Source organism: Lampris incognitus, chromosome 4 (assembly GCF_029633865.1).
Source record: "Lampris incognitus isolate fLamInc1 chromosome 4, fLamInc1.hap2, whole genome shotgun sequence".
In the NCBI taxonomy this organism is placed as follows: domain Eukaryota; kingdom Metazoa; phylum Chordata; class Actinopteri; order Lampriformes; family Lampridae; genus Lampris; species Lampris incognitus.
Genome location: NC_079214.1, coordinates 67,755,001 through 67,769,087, shown reverse-complemented (window position 1 = coordinate 67,769,087; position 14,087 = coordinate 67,755,001). Strand labels below are relative to the sequence as shown.

At 45.2% G+C, this 14,087-nt stretch overlaps 1 protein-coding gene across 2 annotated transcripts; it reads left to right on the top strand.

Moving 5' to 3' along the window:
- The first annotated feature begins 3,033 nt into the window (after positions 1-3,033).
- On the top strand, positions 3,034-11,699 carry kmt5b (lysine methyltransferase 5B). Of its 2 annotated transcripts, none has more exons than XM_056278531.1 (9): positions 3,034-3,714; positions 5,104-5,251; positions 5,384-5,549; positions 5,722-5,831; positions 6,413-6,579; positions 6,718-6,737; positions 6,820-6,956; positions 7,186-7,385; positions 9,244-11,699. In XM_056278531.1, exons 1-9 carry the CDS (start codon positions 3,474-3,476, stop codon positions 10,617-10,619), a joined length of 2,565 nt encoding a protein of 854 aa, XP_056134506.1. In that variant the 5' UTR covers positions 3,034-3,473; the 3' UTR covers positions 10,620-11,699. The 2 variants fall into 2 exon arrangements, with proteins under 2 accessions (XP_056134506.1, XP_056134507.1); XM_056278532.1 differs by having other exon boundaries at positions 5,077-5,251.
- Positions 11,700-14,087: the final 2,388 nt, after the last annotated feature.

Sequence of the window (14,087 nt, the reverse complement as noted above, 5' to 3'; positions counted from 1 at the left end):
CTCCATTGGTGAGATTAAAGTGCACTGTCTATGTGTTGTAAATCTTATGCAATCATTGCCCAGTCCTGAGAGAGAGAGAGAGAGAGAGAGAGAGAGAGAGAGAGAGAGAGAGAGATCTTAAAACTCCGACAGTTTGACTGTTATAAAGTGGTGTTATAACTGGTGCAGCATACAGGTTGTGTTTTGTTTTGTTTTTTTTTGGTCTGGTTCAATGCATTGTTTTGCTTGAGTAATGAGAGCCTTTCTGAGCTATGGTAACAACCACCAGAGGGCAATATTACTTTTCATCCCTGTCTTTCTCAGCATTAATTAGACAACTAATTAATTCAACTTTGACCAACCATTTATCACTTGCATGATCAAATATTGTATACAACAGAGGGATTGTTTACCTTTGTTTTTTGCCTTCAATATGTTTTCCTTAATTACCTTTCTCTTATATTTCAACATCATTGATTTGTCTTTATGCATGGTCAATCAATAATCCAGGTAAGAAAATCAAAGAAGGTTGAATCAGTTCATCTGGACATATAAGTTTAATTTCTCATCTAAGTCTCCTTATCAGTCTAAACTGACTGTTGGTATCCCCAACCTTATAAACAATACAGTTGTATAATGACCGAAACCAGTTATCAGTTGTATATACAAAGATGGGCGTGACCATTAACTAGAGTTACAATGGCCATGTGTACTATTCACAGGGGAATGTTTGCAATCACAACATTGTAAGATGGTGACAGATGTACCACCTAGCCATTGGTTCAGATTTGTGGACGACAACAGGGTTAAAATGAAATCTCAATGGGGCATCCGGGTAGCATGGCGGTCTATTCTGTTGCCTACCAACACGGGGAGCGCCGGTTCGAATCCCTGTGTTACCTCCGTCTTGGTCGGGCGTCCTCCAGACACAAATGGCCGTGTCTGCGGATGAGAAGCCAGATGTGGGTGTGTGTCCTGATCGCTGCACTAGTGCCTCCTCTGGCCAGTTGCGGTGCCTCTGTTTGGGCGGGAGGGGGAACTGGGGGGAATAGCGTGATCCTCCCTTGTGCTACGGCCCCCTGGCTAAACTCTTCATTGTCAGGTGAAAAGAAGCAGCTGGTGACTCCACATGTATCGGAGGAGGCATGTGATAGTCTGCAGCCCTCCCCGGATCAGCACAGGGGGTGGAGCAGCGACCGGGACGGTTTGGGAAGAGTGGGGTAATTGGCCGGATACAATTGGGGAGGAAAGGGGGGGGTAAATAAATAAATCTCAGGACATACCACATTTCACTGACCACATTAACTCTGTGGACAACCACATCAAGTTCACCAAGGAAGATGTGAAAAATGACAGCTTAGCCTTCTTAGACTGAAATTGCAATTGGTGATGGGGTACATTTGATTTGTTTTTTTTCTTTTTTCTCCCCAATTGTACTTGGCCAATTACCCCACTCTTCCGAGCCATCCAGGTCGCTGCTCCACCCCTCTGCCAATCCGGGGAGGGCTGCTGACTACCACATGCCTCCTCCGATACATGTGGAGTCACCAGCCACTTATTTTCACCTGACAATGAGGAGTTTCGCCTGGGGGACATAGCATGTGGGTGGATAACGCTATTTCCCCAGTTCCCTCTCCCCCCCGAACAGGTGCCCCACCTGATTAGAAGAGGCGCTAGTGCAGCGACCAGGACGCATACCGACATCAGGCTTCCCACTCGCAGAGATGGCCAATTGTGTCTGTAGGGATGCCCGACCAAGCTGGAGGTAACACAGGGATTCGAGTCGGTTGATCCCCGTGTTGGTAGGCAACGGAATAGACTGCTACACTACCCGGACAGATATTTGATTGTTGATGTTTACCGTAAACCAACACATGCTGATCAGTTCTTAGGGTTTGACTCTCATCATCCACTGGAGCCCAAACTGAGTCATCAGGATACGGCACCACCGAGCTGACAATGTCCCCACTGACACAGCAGCCGGGGAAGAGTGGGAATCCCACATTAAACAGGCCCTGGTTAAGTGTGGTTATCCTAACTGGGTGTTTGTCAAAGCCAGGAAGACGCCCAAACAGTGCACCAGCCTATCGATGACAGGAGAAGGACAACAGCTGCCTAAGCTGATGATTCTGTATGTGGTGGGAGTGTCGGAAAAGTTGAGATGCATATTTTCCAAACACCGCATCTCAGTTGCTTTCAAAACCCAAAACAGGCTGTGCCAGAAATTGGTCCCCCCCAAGGATTGGGTCCCCAAGCACAAATAGAGCAATAACAGACGCTGGCCAAGAGGATGGCACAACACAGGAGAGCCAACGCATCAAGCTAGGATGCCACAGTCTACACCCATCTGTAGGCCGGTGGCCACTCTTTCAAGGATGAGGATGTGCACATCCATGAAGGGAAGAGCGATGGTTTGAATGGGGAGTCAAAGAGGTCATCTATGTGAAGAGGGAAGGACCATCCCTGTCGTTCCCATCCCTGTCAACCATCCCTACATCTGTCACTGTCTTATATTGCTGTGATTGCAAACATTCCCAAATCCTCTAAATGGAACACATGGCCATTGTAACTCTAGTTAGTTCATATTTGCATATGAAACTGATCATTGGTTTCGGTTACTTTGCAACTGTTTGTTACTGTTTATAAGGGTGGGGATACCTGCAGTCAGTATAGACTGAAGAGGTCACTTAGGTGAGTGATCTGTCAAATATATCTTTCAAATGATGTATCCAGATGAACTGATTCAACTTTCTTTGCTATAACCTTGTTGATTATTATTTTATTGGATATTGTCTTCATGCGTGCTCAGTAATCCAGGTAAAGAATTCAAAGAAGGTTGAACCAGTTCATCTGGACACAACGTTTATAGACAGATACGTTTCATCATTCAACTAAGTGACATCTTCAGTCTAAACTGAGTGCAGGTATCCCCACTCTTATAAACAATACAGTACAATACTGTGATTGCAGCTATTCCCCCAACCCTTTGTGAATAGTACACATGGCCATCGAAACTCTAGTTAATGGGAACATTAACTAGTTTGATCATGAACTGGTCGTTGATTTCGGTCATTATACGTCTGTCGCCATTTAACAATGCTCTGATTACAGCAATCCCTAATCCTGTGTGAATAGTATACATGCTCAATGGTCACAGCCATATTTGCATATGAAACTGGTCGTTGATTTCAGTCGTTAGGCACTGTATTGTACTGTATTGTTTATAAGGGTGGGGGCACCTGCAGTCCGTTTAGGCTGAAGATGTCACTTAGTTGAGTGATGAAACGTATCTGTCAATAAATGTTGTATCCGGATGAACTGATTCAACCATCTTCGATTTATTGAATATTATTTTTTCTTTCTTTCTTTAAATTCATTGTTCAGAGCAACTGCACATAAGTATTGCATTGCAATGTATGGACTGTGTGCAGTTGCTGCTCATGACAAAGTTGCCGTTGAACCTGAAGTAGTTATTTGCTGTCTGTGTTGCCTATATGCAGGCTCCAGGTAGACCCCAGTCTTCCCCCACTCCAGAGTGGTCCTTCAACTGGGAGACTAAATGCACCTGGACCCGGGGTCTTGTGGGCATGAAGTGGCTGGGCGAATCCAAGAACATGGTCCTAAATGGCAGACGACACAGCAGCAAGTTTAGCAGTGACCACCCTGTGAACCAGAGCCGCTCTCAGCACCCACAGCGTGCATCCCTGCGTCCCAGCAGCCGCAGATGTAGCCGCCGTATGTGAACTCCTCTTCGATTTTAATTCTTCAGTCTTTACTTGTAAAGTGTGTCTGGTTCATTAAATGCTATGCACTGTACATGAGAGTGTGTGTTGTGTGTGTGTGTGTGTGTTTTGGGGATGGGGCACAGTGGGTGAGTATGACAAGATAAAATACTGGGAGGCAAGCGTAAGAATGTGCCCGGGTAGCGTAGTGGTCTATTCCATTACCTACCAACACGGGGATCCCGGTTCGAATCCCCGTGTTGCCTCCAGCTTGGTCGGGCGTCCCTACAGACACAGTTGGCCGTGTCTGCGGGTGGGAAGCTAGATGTGGGTATGTGTCCTGGTCACTGCACTGGTGCTTCCTCTGGTCAGTTGGTGTGCCTGTTCAGGGGGTAGGGGGAACTGGGGGGAATAGCATGATCCTCCCACTCGCTACGTCCTCCTGGTGAAACTCCTCACTATCAGTGAAAAGAAGCAGCTGGCGACTCCACATGTTACGGAGGAGACATGTGGTAGTCTGCAGCTCTCCTTGGATCAGCAGAGGGGCTGGAGCCGCAACCGGGACGGCTCGGAAGAGTGGGGTAATTGGCCAGGTACAGTTGGGGAGAAAATGGGGGGGGGGGGGGGGCGTAAGAATGAACAAACTACTGAAAAATGTAAAAAAAACAGCTACAAAGTAAAGGAGAAGGGCATACCAGTGGTCAGTCAGAATCTGTTTTATCTGTGTTCCTTGGTATTTGACCAAGACACTTAGACTTAGTAAAATCAAATGTCAGGGTTAATACTCCTGTCTGTGCCCCCCGACCATGGCAATGGAAAGAAGAACTGGAGTTGGTCCCCGGGCGCTGCAGCTGCCCACTGCTCCTATACAATAGGATGAGTTAAAGGCCGAGAACAAATTCATTGTAAGAATACGTCAGATAAAGTGGCTTTCTGCTCTTCTTCTTCAAAGAATATCCAAAGTCTGACAAACAGACAAAGGTCTGTTTTAGTTAAATAGGTTCTGTATCTGTATGTGGGAGCTATTTAACAAGTTTAAAAAGAATTTCCTCAAGTACAATAAACTATGCTTCTTTATATATACATTCTTTATATATATACAAGGCTCAGCGTTTTCGGTTTTTATTTTTCAAAGCCATCCAGCATGCCGAATGTCGACACAAGAGGACACTGTTACATAACCTCACGTGAACAGGAACAACTTTTGGATCCGTGGAAACATAAAAGTCCGGGTGAAAACCAGTTTAAACCGATCTGCTCCTTTTAAAAAATCTGGGTATTTTTCGGTGAAAATTGGTAAAAACCGAAAACGCTGAGCTTTGTATCTATATAGATATATATGTATATATATACATTGTCTCACTACCCCCTCGAGGATATCATGGATGTCATGTTTTTGCAGGGTTTTCTGCGGCCACCCTGGAGGCAGAGAGGCGCTATGTGCCCTCCTCTGGTATGACCGCCAAAGAGCTGTGTGAGAATGATGACCTGACCACCAGCCTCATACTGGACCCATATCTGGGTTTTCAGACTCACAAGATGAACACCAGGTCAGTCCGGCCTTGATGTGGGAAGGCTAAAGAGAGACACCACTGCAGAGGAGAACTGCCTCAGATGACACCGAACCTCACACCTGATGGATAGACTGGAAAATAAATTGTGCCTTTCCTGTGTCTCTACAGGTTTCGACCAATCAAAGGCAGGCAAGAGGAGCTTAAAGAGATCATTGAGCGCTTTAAGAAACATGACAACTTGGAGAAGGCTTTCAGAGCGCTGACATCCGGGGACTGGTCACGCCACCATTTCCTTCACAAGACAAAAGGCCAAGAGAAGCTTTTCAAACAGCATGTGAGCTGTCACTTCTCAGAAGCTAGACTATCTTTTCTGTCATGCTCAGAACCTTTCTAATCATTTCTACTATGACAAGAAACGTGTATTACTGTTTCCACTATAATCAGAAGCTTAACTTTGTTCCTAGTGTCTGTTGATCAACCCCTAAGCTACTCTGAATTATTTCCAGGTGTTTGTCTACCTGCGGATGTTTGCCACTGACAGTGGCTTTGAGATTCTCCCCTGTAATCGCTACTCATCGGAACAGAACGGAGCTAAAATAGTGGCAACGAAAGAGTGGTGAGAACATGAAAATCATCTCTCATATCAGAGCTACACTGAGTATATCCTGCCATAATGTCACATTGTCAGGTTTATTACTCTTTGGCCCCTTAGTCCCCTCCCACACATGAACCCACAAGGATGTTATAATGTTTGAAAGTCGAAAAAGTATCTCACATTTGTAGAAGATTATCTGTGTACCCAAGAATAGTTAATTCAACAAGTAAAAGAATTTGGGACTAATGGAGAGGAAACAATCACAAACCTGTTTAGTCTCTACCATACGGTAGCGTGGTCTCTGTCATTCAGTGGTGTGGCCTCTATCATACAGCTAGTTGTAGTACGAGCACACCATAGCCACTGTTTGTAACACCATCATCTCTACATCCCCATGATTAACGTCTCTCCATATCGCCATAATGGACTTTATCATCTCATTCTCGGACACATTAAAGAGATGATGGTCATTGTTGACTTGATTGAGTTTTCTGTGTGTATTTTTGCTGGGGCTAAGTGACGGGCAGATGGTTACTATGAAACACCAGTATGTGACAAGCTGATCTCCTGTTGATCCACCCGGTGTGTCTAATGCGTTACAGGAAGAGAAATGATAAGATCGAGTATCTGGTAGGCTGCATTGCAGAGCTTTCAGAGAGTGAAGAGAACATGTTGCTCCGCCACGGGGAGAACGACTTCAGCGTCATGTACTCCACCCGAAAGAACTGCGCTCAGCTGTGGCTGGGCCCTGCTGCCTTCATCAATCACGGTACCATTCATACTTTGTCTTATTTCTGGAATCAGCCTTCATCTGATGTGTGATGTTTAGGCGAGGGGGGTGTGTGGTCTTTTCTTCATCTCTTAGATATTAAGTTGATGTTCTCATTTTTTCTCTTCCTGTTTTCAGATTGTCGACCAAATTGCAAGGTAAGTATCATTAAAAAAGGAGGAATTCCACTGAGCCTTATTTTGCTCCTATTCAAGTAAATGATGATTTTGTTGTTTTCAGTTTGTGTCAACAGGACGAGACACCGCCTGTGTCAAGGTGCTGAGAGACATCGAACCGGGAGAAGAAATCTCTTGTTATTATGGAGATGGATTTTTTGGCGAAAACAATGAATTTTGTGAATGCTATACATGCGAACGGTGGGTGCTGATTTTAAGTTGAAAAAATAAATAAGAATACCCCAGATTCACTGGATGTAGATTGTTGTCAAAAAACTTTTTTTTTCTTTAGAACATAAAACATATATCACTTTGTTGAAACTTTTTTTTCAACCATATTGGGATTTTCCTGTTTAATTATTATTATTTTTTATGCTCTGCCCTAATTTTAATGAAACTGTCAAGCTGCTAATTGGTTTTGGTTTTGCAGACGAGGCACCGGGGCTTTCAAATCCAAAGCTGGCCTGCCAGTGGAGCTTCCAGTAATCAACAGCAAGTACGGGTTAAGGGAAACGGACAAGCGGTTGAACAGGCTGAAGAAGCTTGGGGAGGGAAGCAGGAGCTCTGATAATCACTCTGTTGGCTCGCACACGGACGTAGACTCTCAGGAAATGCCAAAAACTCATCCATGTAAGAGTCCTCTCAAACTTGACCTTTAAATCCGTGGCGTCTCCACAGCAGAGGCTGTGGGTTTAGAATCTCTTCATGTTGATGTAAAACATCTTTGGATGTGACATGTTGGGTTAAAATCTGTCATTTAAACTATTGAGTTAACTCGTGGTGAAAATTATCCAGGATTAGAAAGATGATTTCCAAGTGCAATCTGTTGAAGATCGTCTACAAGGCGTCTGGGTAGCATCGCGGTCTATTCTGTTGCCTACCAACACAGGGATCAGCAGTTCGAATCCCCATGTTACCTCCGGCTTGGTCAGGTGTCCCTACAGACACAGTTGGCCGTGTTTGCTGGTGGGAAGCCGGATGTGGGTATGTGTCCTGGTCGCTGCACTAGTGCCTCCTCTGGTTGGTTGGGGCGCCTGTTCGGGGGCGAGAGGGATTTGGGGGGAATAGCGTGATCCTCTCACACGCTACGTCCCCCTGGTGAAACTCCTCACTGTCAGGTGAAAAGAAGCGGCTGGTGACTCCACATGTATCAGAGGAGGCATGTGGTAGTCTGCAGCCCTCCCCGGATCAGCAGAGGGGGTGGAGCAGCAACCAGGGGAGCTCGGAAGAGTGGAGTAATTGGCCGAGTACAATTGGGGAGATAAAGGGGGGGGGGGGGTGAAAAAATCCTAAAAATAAAATGTGTTGCACTATTTTCCTTTTTTTTTGTACAAAATTACGGCCGAATGTATATGACTGAAATGCCTGCAAGAAGGATTTTTGAATTCATTCATTCCAACTGTTGCCAGAAAAGGACGGAAGTCAACAAACACTTCTGGATGTGAAAATAAGATGACGTTTCTAGACCTAGTCTGGAAGTTATTTTGATATGTTAAAGGTTAAGCCACCCACTATGTTTTATATTTGAAAATGCAACATAAAGCTATTTGATTATTAAGTTTCTGGCATACCATGTTTCCAGGACCCTGCTTTCTTCTTCATGAAATGTGAGATCACAAGGTTTGAGGAAAGATGGAAAAAAACTGAAGGAAATCTTCAAGTTTCAAGTCACATGTGTCATGTTTGGGGATAGGAATTGTGTTTACAGTCTGACATGCACCAGTTGAATGCCGTTCAACTTCACGCCGGGTTCATACAAAACTCGGTCAGAATACAGATGGTCAACACAAACACTTGTCTCATTAACTGAAAGTGGTTAAATAACTGCTAGTTATAACTTGTTTAGTATTTGTCTACTAATTATTTTATAACTTTTTACCTACAGCCAGTGAGACAGTGAGCCTCTATTGCATTTTATTGTATTTTTTTTCCCATTTGGAAAATAGTGTAATTAACATTGTGACATCCAATGGCTTCTGACCAGTTAGTTGACAACTTTAGCAAACGTTAGATAGCCAGCCAGCAAACATTTGCTATCCTGCATAGTTTGCATCATCTATGATGTCTTTTATATTATGAAGCTGTTCTGATAGCTCGCTATGGCATAGCCATATCGAGTGGGGTTGCATGTAATATAATCAATCAATCAAGTTAATGAATGATATATTTGATGTCATTGAGTGTGATTTCTTAATTCCAACAAAGTTGCTGTGTGAACGTGGGGTGCACAAGAGTCTTGTACTGCAATCAAATTTGCATGAAAAATGCTTTCCGTTGCATGGCTTTTAATATGCGGTCTGTTCTAAGCCTGTTTACATTGACTAAGGTGACTAATTTGGAGTTCAAGTGTTGGAATGAATCAGGAACCTGAAGAACAAACAGTAATGGTGACGAATCTAAATCAGATAATCTGAATTAGATTTAAAAGCTTTGTAGGCATCTTTGTTTGAGAATTGTATTAATTGGTTTCATTGTCATCTTTTCTCAGCTGTAAGGAAAAGAACTTCCCCTGGCATGAAGTTCAGTAAAACCAGGACTCCAACCAGACAGACTCTTTCCAGAGCATTCACTTCTACCTCACCTTCTAAACAAGGTCACATAAACAATAACAGGGTACCAAAGAGACTCAAATCCCAAGCCAAGCCTTCACTAAGTAAAGTCCAGTTGCGGAGCCGCAGGAAAGGGACAGAGCCCAAGGCCTCGGCCAAAGGAGGAGCTTGTCAGCTGGGTCTCAGGGACTCCAAGGTGTTGCTGTGTAAAAGCGTCACAGTTAAGAAGGAGAAAGATGGACAGTTGGCACTGCAGCAAGCAGCGGGCCAGTCAGGTTGCCTGACCCGACACGCTGCCAAGGAGAACAGTGCTCTGCCGGGCTCGGCTTCCACTTACAGAACTCGCAGGGCCACCAGGACCCTGGGAAAAGCCCAGGAATCTACAGCTGGGGTTAAGCTGGAACCCAGTGCTCTGGAGGGCCTAAGTCCTGTACCTGGTGGGGTGGTGATTAAAACGGAACCAGCAGACATGGAGGAGTACCTCCACCATGGGCTGGGGCTAGGGCAGCCAGAGCTGGAGACAGGATTCACCCAACAAGGATCCTGCACCCGTCGCAAACGACTGACACGGCTCCGACCGGACAGGACGATCAAATGTGAGGACTCGTATGGGAAGGCTGACTTTACAGACTGTGGTAAAATGCTGCTCGGTTTCCCTGATCGGCACAGGGACTATAACGGGGTTGCCAACGGAAGCAAAGCCCTCCGAAGGGACAAGGGGAAGAAAAAGCGTCGGATCACACGCTACGACGCCCAGCTGATCCTGGAGAACAACACAGGGATCCCCAAACTGACGCTCCGCAGGCGGAGGGACAGCAGCAGCAGCAAAACCAACGACCCTGGAGAGGCAATCGGCTCCTCCAGTGTGTCCGCCCCCACAGTGAACCCTGCTTCCTCCAGTAAGATCAGCATCAAGCTCAGCAAAGACCACGATAAGGACAAGGGCAGCTCATACGTGGCCAAACTGAATAATGGCTTCAGTCCTGGAGTTCATAACACTTCCACCAAGCTGAAGATCCAGCTGAAGAGAGAGGATGACGCCCGTAGAATCTCACGTGCCAACGGAGACAAGGGTCAGGGTCTGGAGGTCCGTAATGGCGGGCATCGGACCCAGAAAGTCTTGGCAGATTCTTCATCAGATGAGGACAATGAAGAGGAGGGAGAGGATGATGACTACTTCGACAACGAGTTTGAGGATGACTTCATTCCGCTCCCGCCGGCAAAGAGACTGCGACTCATCGTGGGGAAAGACTCTATAGATATTGATATCTCCTCCAGGAGGAGAGAGGACCAGTCGCTGAGGCTCAATGCCTAAAGCTGTGGAGCTGACCTCTCCACCTTTGTAAATAAAGACCACCCACTAATCAACTGTCATGTTGATGTAAAACAAGTACATTAATTTAAAACAAAAAAATACTATGAAAAATGGAAATGAAAAGTTTTTAACAGAAAGGGGCTGTTAACCTAAAACAAATATGTTGTTCACTCAGTTGTATGCATCAGCGAGTTTGTTGATTTGAGTTTGTATCTCTACCAGTGACCTCCAGTCAGTTGCTATGGTGTTGTTACTTGTTCATACCATGCTAAAAACAAGGTGCAGCAGTTTGCTAGCAGTCCTTCATGTTGTCTTTGGCTTGGTTCGTCTAGCATTACCCTGTCAAGTGAAATTAAGAGTTTAAGTTTAAGAATTCCTTTTAAGTGAATGCACTTGCTCTATTCATAACGGACATGGATATTGTAGAAAGTGTACAGTATGGTGACTCGCCCTGTCATTTTGGCAGATTTTTATCAAGCTTTCTGGTTTTGTTTCTGTCTCATAGCTTGTAATTTGTATTAACCATACTTGGTGTATGGGAAGGTTGGTCCAGAAATCTCGCATTAAGATCAGGCATTTTTTTTTCAGATACGGATACCATGTTCTGATTATTTGGCCAGTTTCGTAGTAAAGCACCATTGGGGCTCCAGTAAGTAATTTTTCTGTTTGATAAACTGTGCAGGTTCAACATGTATGATGTTCAGGAAGACGTTCAGATTTCACATTCAGGTGTATTAGAAAGCAATGGAATCCGACACTTGGTTTAGTCTTCTCCGTTGGCTCAAACGCTCGTGGAAGGAGATTGGCTACCTTTAAAGTAGCACACTCAATATTCTCAATATTTTACAGTTGAAGGGTTGGCGGTAAGTAAAAAGGACCAATTTGAATTACTGGAGCTCATCTTTGGAGATGCCGCATGATGATGACATGGTATCCGTGTCGGTGGTTCAAGTCTCTTCACACTCACGATGTTGGCACTATGTATGTGAAGGTTGTCCGTTCGCTCTCTCTGTTATTACCAAACCAGAAACATAATGTACAGAAAGACTGACGACTCAAGAACCAAAAGGCTTGGTTTCGCTCGGACTCAGTCTCATTTATTTATTCAGTCAATAGTGGGCCAAGGCAAATGGCTTCCATTGACTTTTTTTTTTTTTTTTGGGGTGGGGTGGGGTGGGGGTTAGTCATTGAATTTTTCACTTAAGCTTAGAAAATCACATCTGTTCCTGTGGTGCTATTTTTTTAACCATGCGTTTGTCGGCCTTCTTCTAAAGGACAGCTGTGCTATACTTTGCTTGGACTCGGCGGTGGTGTTGACACTTAATAGGCCCGAGGTTTAAAATCAGTCCTTTACGTAGGTAATGGCTGTTGTGCTGATCGGACCGGTAGCACGCTGTTATTGTAATGTGTGTGATGATTATATACAGGGGTAGAGATACTTGAGTTTTTAATTTACCACACTGTACATTTGTCCATGGAAACAGCGTTAGGTGCCTTAAAGGATTCTGGACATCTTTTTAGACCAAATGAAGGATAAAGTAGTCAAGTGAGAAACACTAAAGACATCCGGGGCCTCGTGTATCAGTCGTTACTGTGGGCAAATCTGTGCCTACACGCCTATGGGATTTTGTAGCCCTGAAGTTTGTCTCAGAGACCAGTGTAGAACCCCGGGTAACCCCTGAATTTAGACACCGACTGGCTAACATGGATGTCTTGCAGGCGGGTGACTGCTCGTGGCAAGAGGCAGACAATAGATGTCAGGAGGAAGGAATTACACATAACCATCATGCTTTGCTGCCTAAAAAATTCCATGGGTGTGTCCGCACAGATTTGCCCATAGTAGCGACTGCTACATGAGGCCCCTGGATTTTCCCCCCCGTTTCTTTTGAGGTGGGAGCAGCTGACGGTCTCAGTCCTTCTGTATATTATTATGTGGTGGCAGTGGAGACGTCCTGAACCGCCAAATGGATCAAGGGATCAACTGAGATGAATGTTAATCCACTTCTTTCAGTTCGTATGTACCGTTCATATCACCAGCAGCTAACACCTCGTCTGGCCCTCCATTCAACACTGTAAACTGTCCCCCGGTGTACTGTCTGTGTGCTCCTTGTCCAATAGACAGCTGTCCACTTTTTCCAGTTGATGGATTAAAAAAGAAAAGAAAAAAAAAGTCAAATCAAATGTGAATAGTTTGCGGACATTTTAGAGTGTTGCGTGGGTAGTGGGGAAACCTGTAAAGAGAATTAAAAAATGGGCGGTGCTTCTATTGTCCAATATGTAAATCATGTCAACACATCTTGTACTTATTTAACAGTTTTGAATACTTGAAAACTATATAAAGTTTCTTTGTGTCTCTTTCCCTCTGCCTTGTTTTCAGCCATGATGGACTCGGGTCAAAATGAAGCCTTTCTGTGCTTTGTTTCTTTCTTCTTCTTCTTCCCTCAGTTGTGTTCATTTCAAAGTGAAACACTTCCTCGGGTTTTTCTTTCCTTTGTGCAAAGGTTGGATCCTCAGAGTGGCTGATGAAACACGGCTCCTAAATGAAAGGACGTTTATTTCTAGTTAAAAGTCCATTGTCCAGCAGCACGGTGGCGTAGTGGTTAGCACGGTCGCCTCACAGTAACAGGTCCTGGGTTCGAGCCCCGGGGTAGTCCAACCTTGAGGGTTGTCCCGGGTCGTCCTGTGTGGAGTTTGCATGTTCTCCCCGTGTCTGTGTGGGTTTCCTCCGGGGGCCCCGGTTTCCTCCTACAGTCCAAAGACCTGTAGGTCAGGTGACTCCGCCGTACTACATTGTCCCTAGGTGCGTGTGGGCCCTGTGATGGCCTGGCGGCCTGTGGGCCCTGTGATGGCCTGGCGGCCTGTGGGCCCTGTGACGGCCTGTGGGCCCTGTGACGGCCTGGCGGCCTGTGGGCCCTGTGATGGCCTGGCGGCCTGTCCAGGGTGTCTCCCCGCCTGCCGCCCAGTGACTGCTGGGATAGGCTCTAGCATCCCCGTGACCCTGAGAGCAGGGGAAGTGGCTTGGATACTGGATGGACAGATTCTCCATTTTGCTTCCCTTCAGCCAAAGGGTTGATAGGCTACGTTACCTCCAAACAAGGTGTATCCCACAATCCCCCAGGTGTGTGCACGTCACACGAGCGCTGGAAATCTGGAATGATCCTGGAAATGAGGAAGTGCTTCACGTTCCTTACAAGTGTATTCAAGTGACAGCGGGGTCATCATTTAGTGTTCCCATTATCTTTTGATCTGAATGGAATTTGGATGTTGTCATATTGTGATGAGCACTTCTGTTGTCTTAAGGAAAACCCGTTGCCTAGCATTTCTCGAAATATTAGGTCAGAAATACTTGGAAGTATTCGAACACTAGTTTTGATATTATACTTTACATAACCAAACACTGGAATGTGACGCTCGGTTGGATTCTTAAACATGGTGTTTTGTGTAGGTAAGCAGATGTTGTGATATACA

Coding starts and splice junctions, on each gene's coding strand:
- kmt5b (XM_056278532.1), top strand. CDS start 3,474: ATGCAGGCTCCAGGTAGACCCCAGTCTTCCCCCACTCCAGAGTGGTCC. Junction 5,252..5,383: donor ACTCACAAGATGAACACCAG/GTCAGTCCGGCC, acceptor GTGTCTCTACAG/GTTTCGACCAATCAAAGGCA. Junction 5,550..5,721: donor AGAAGCTTTTCAAACAGCAT/GTGAGCTGTCAC, acceptor AATTATTTCCAG/GTGTTTGTCTACCTGCGGAT.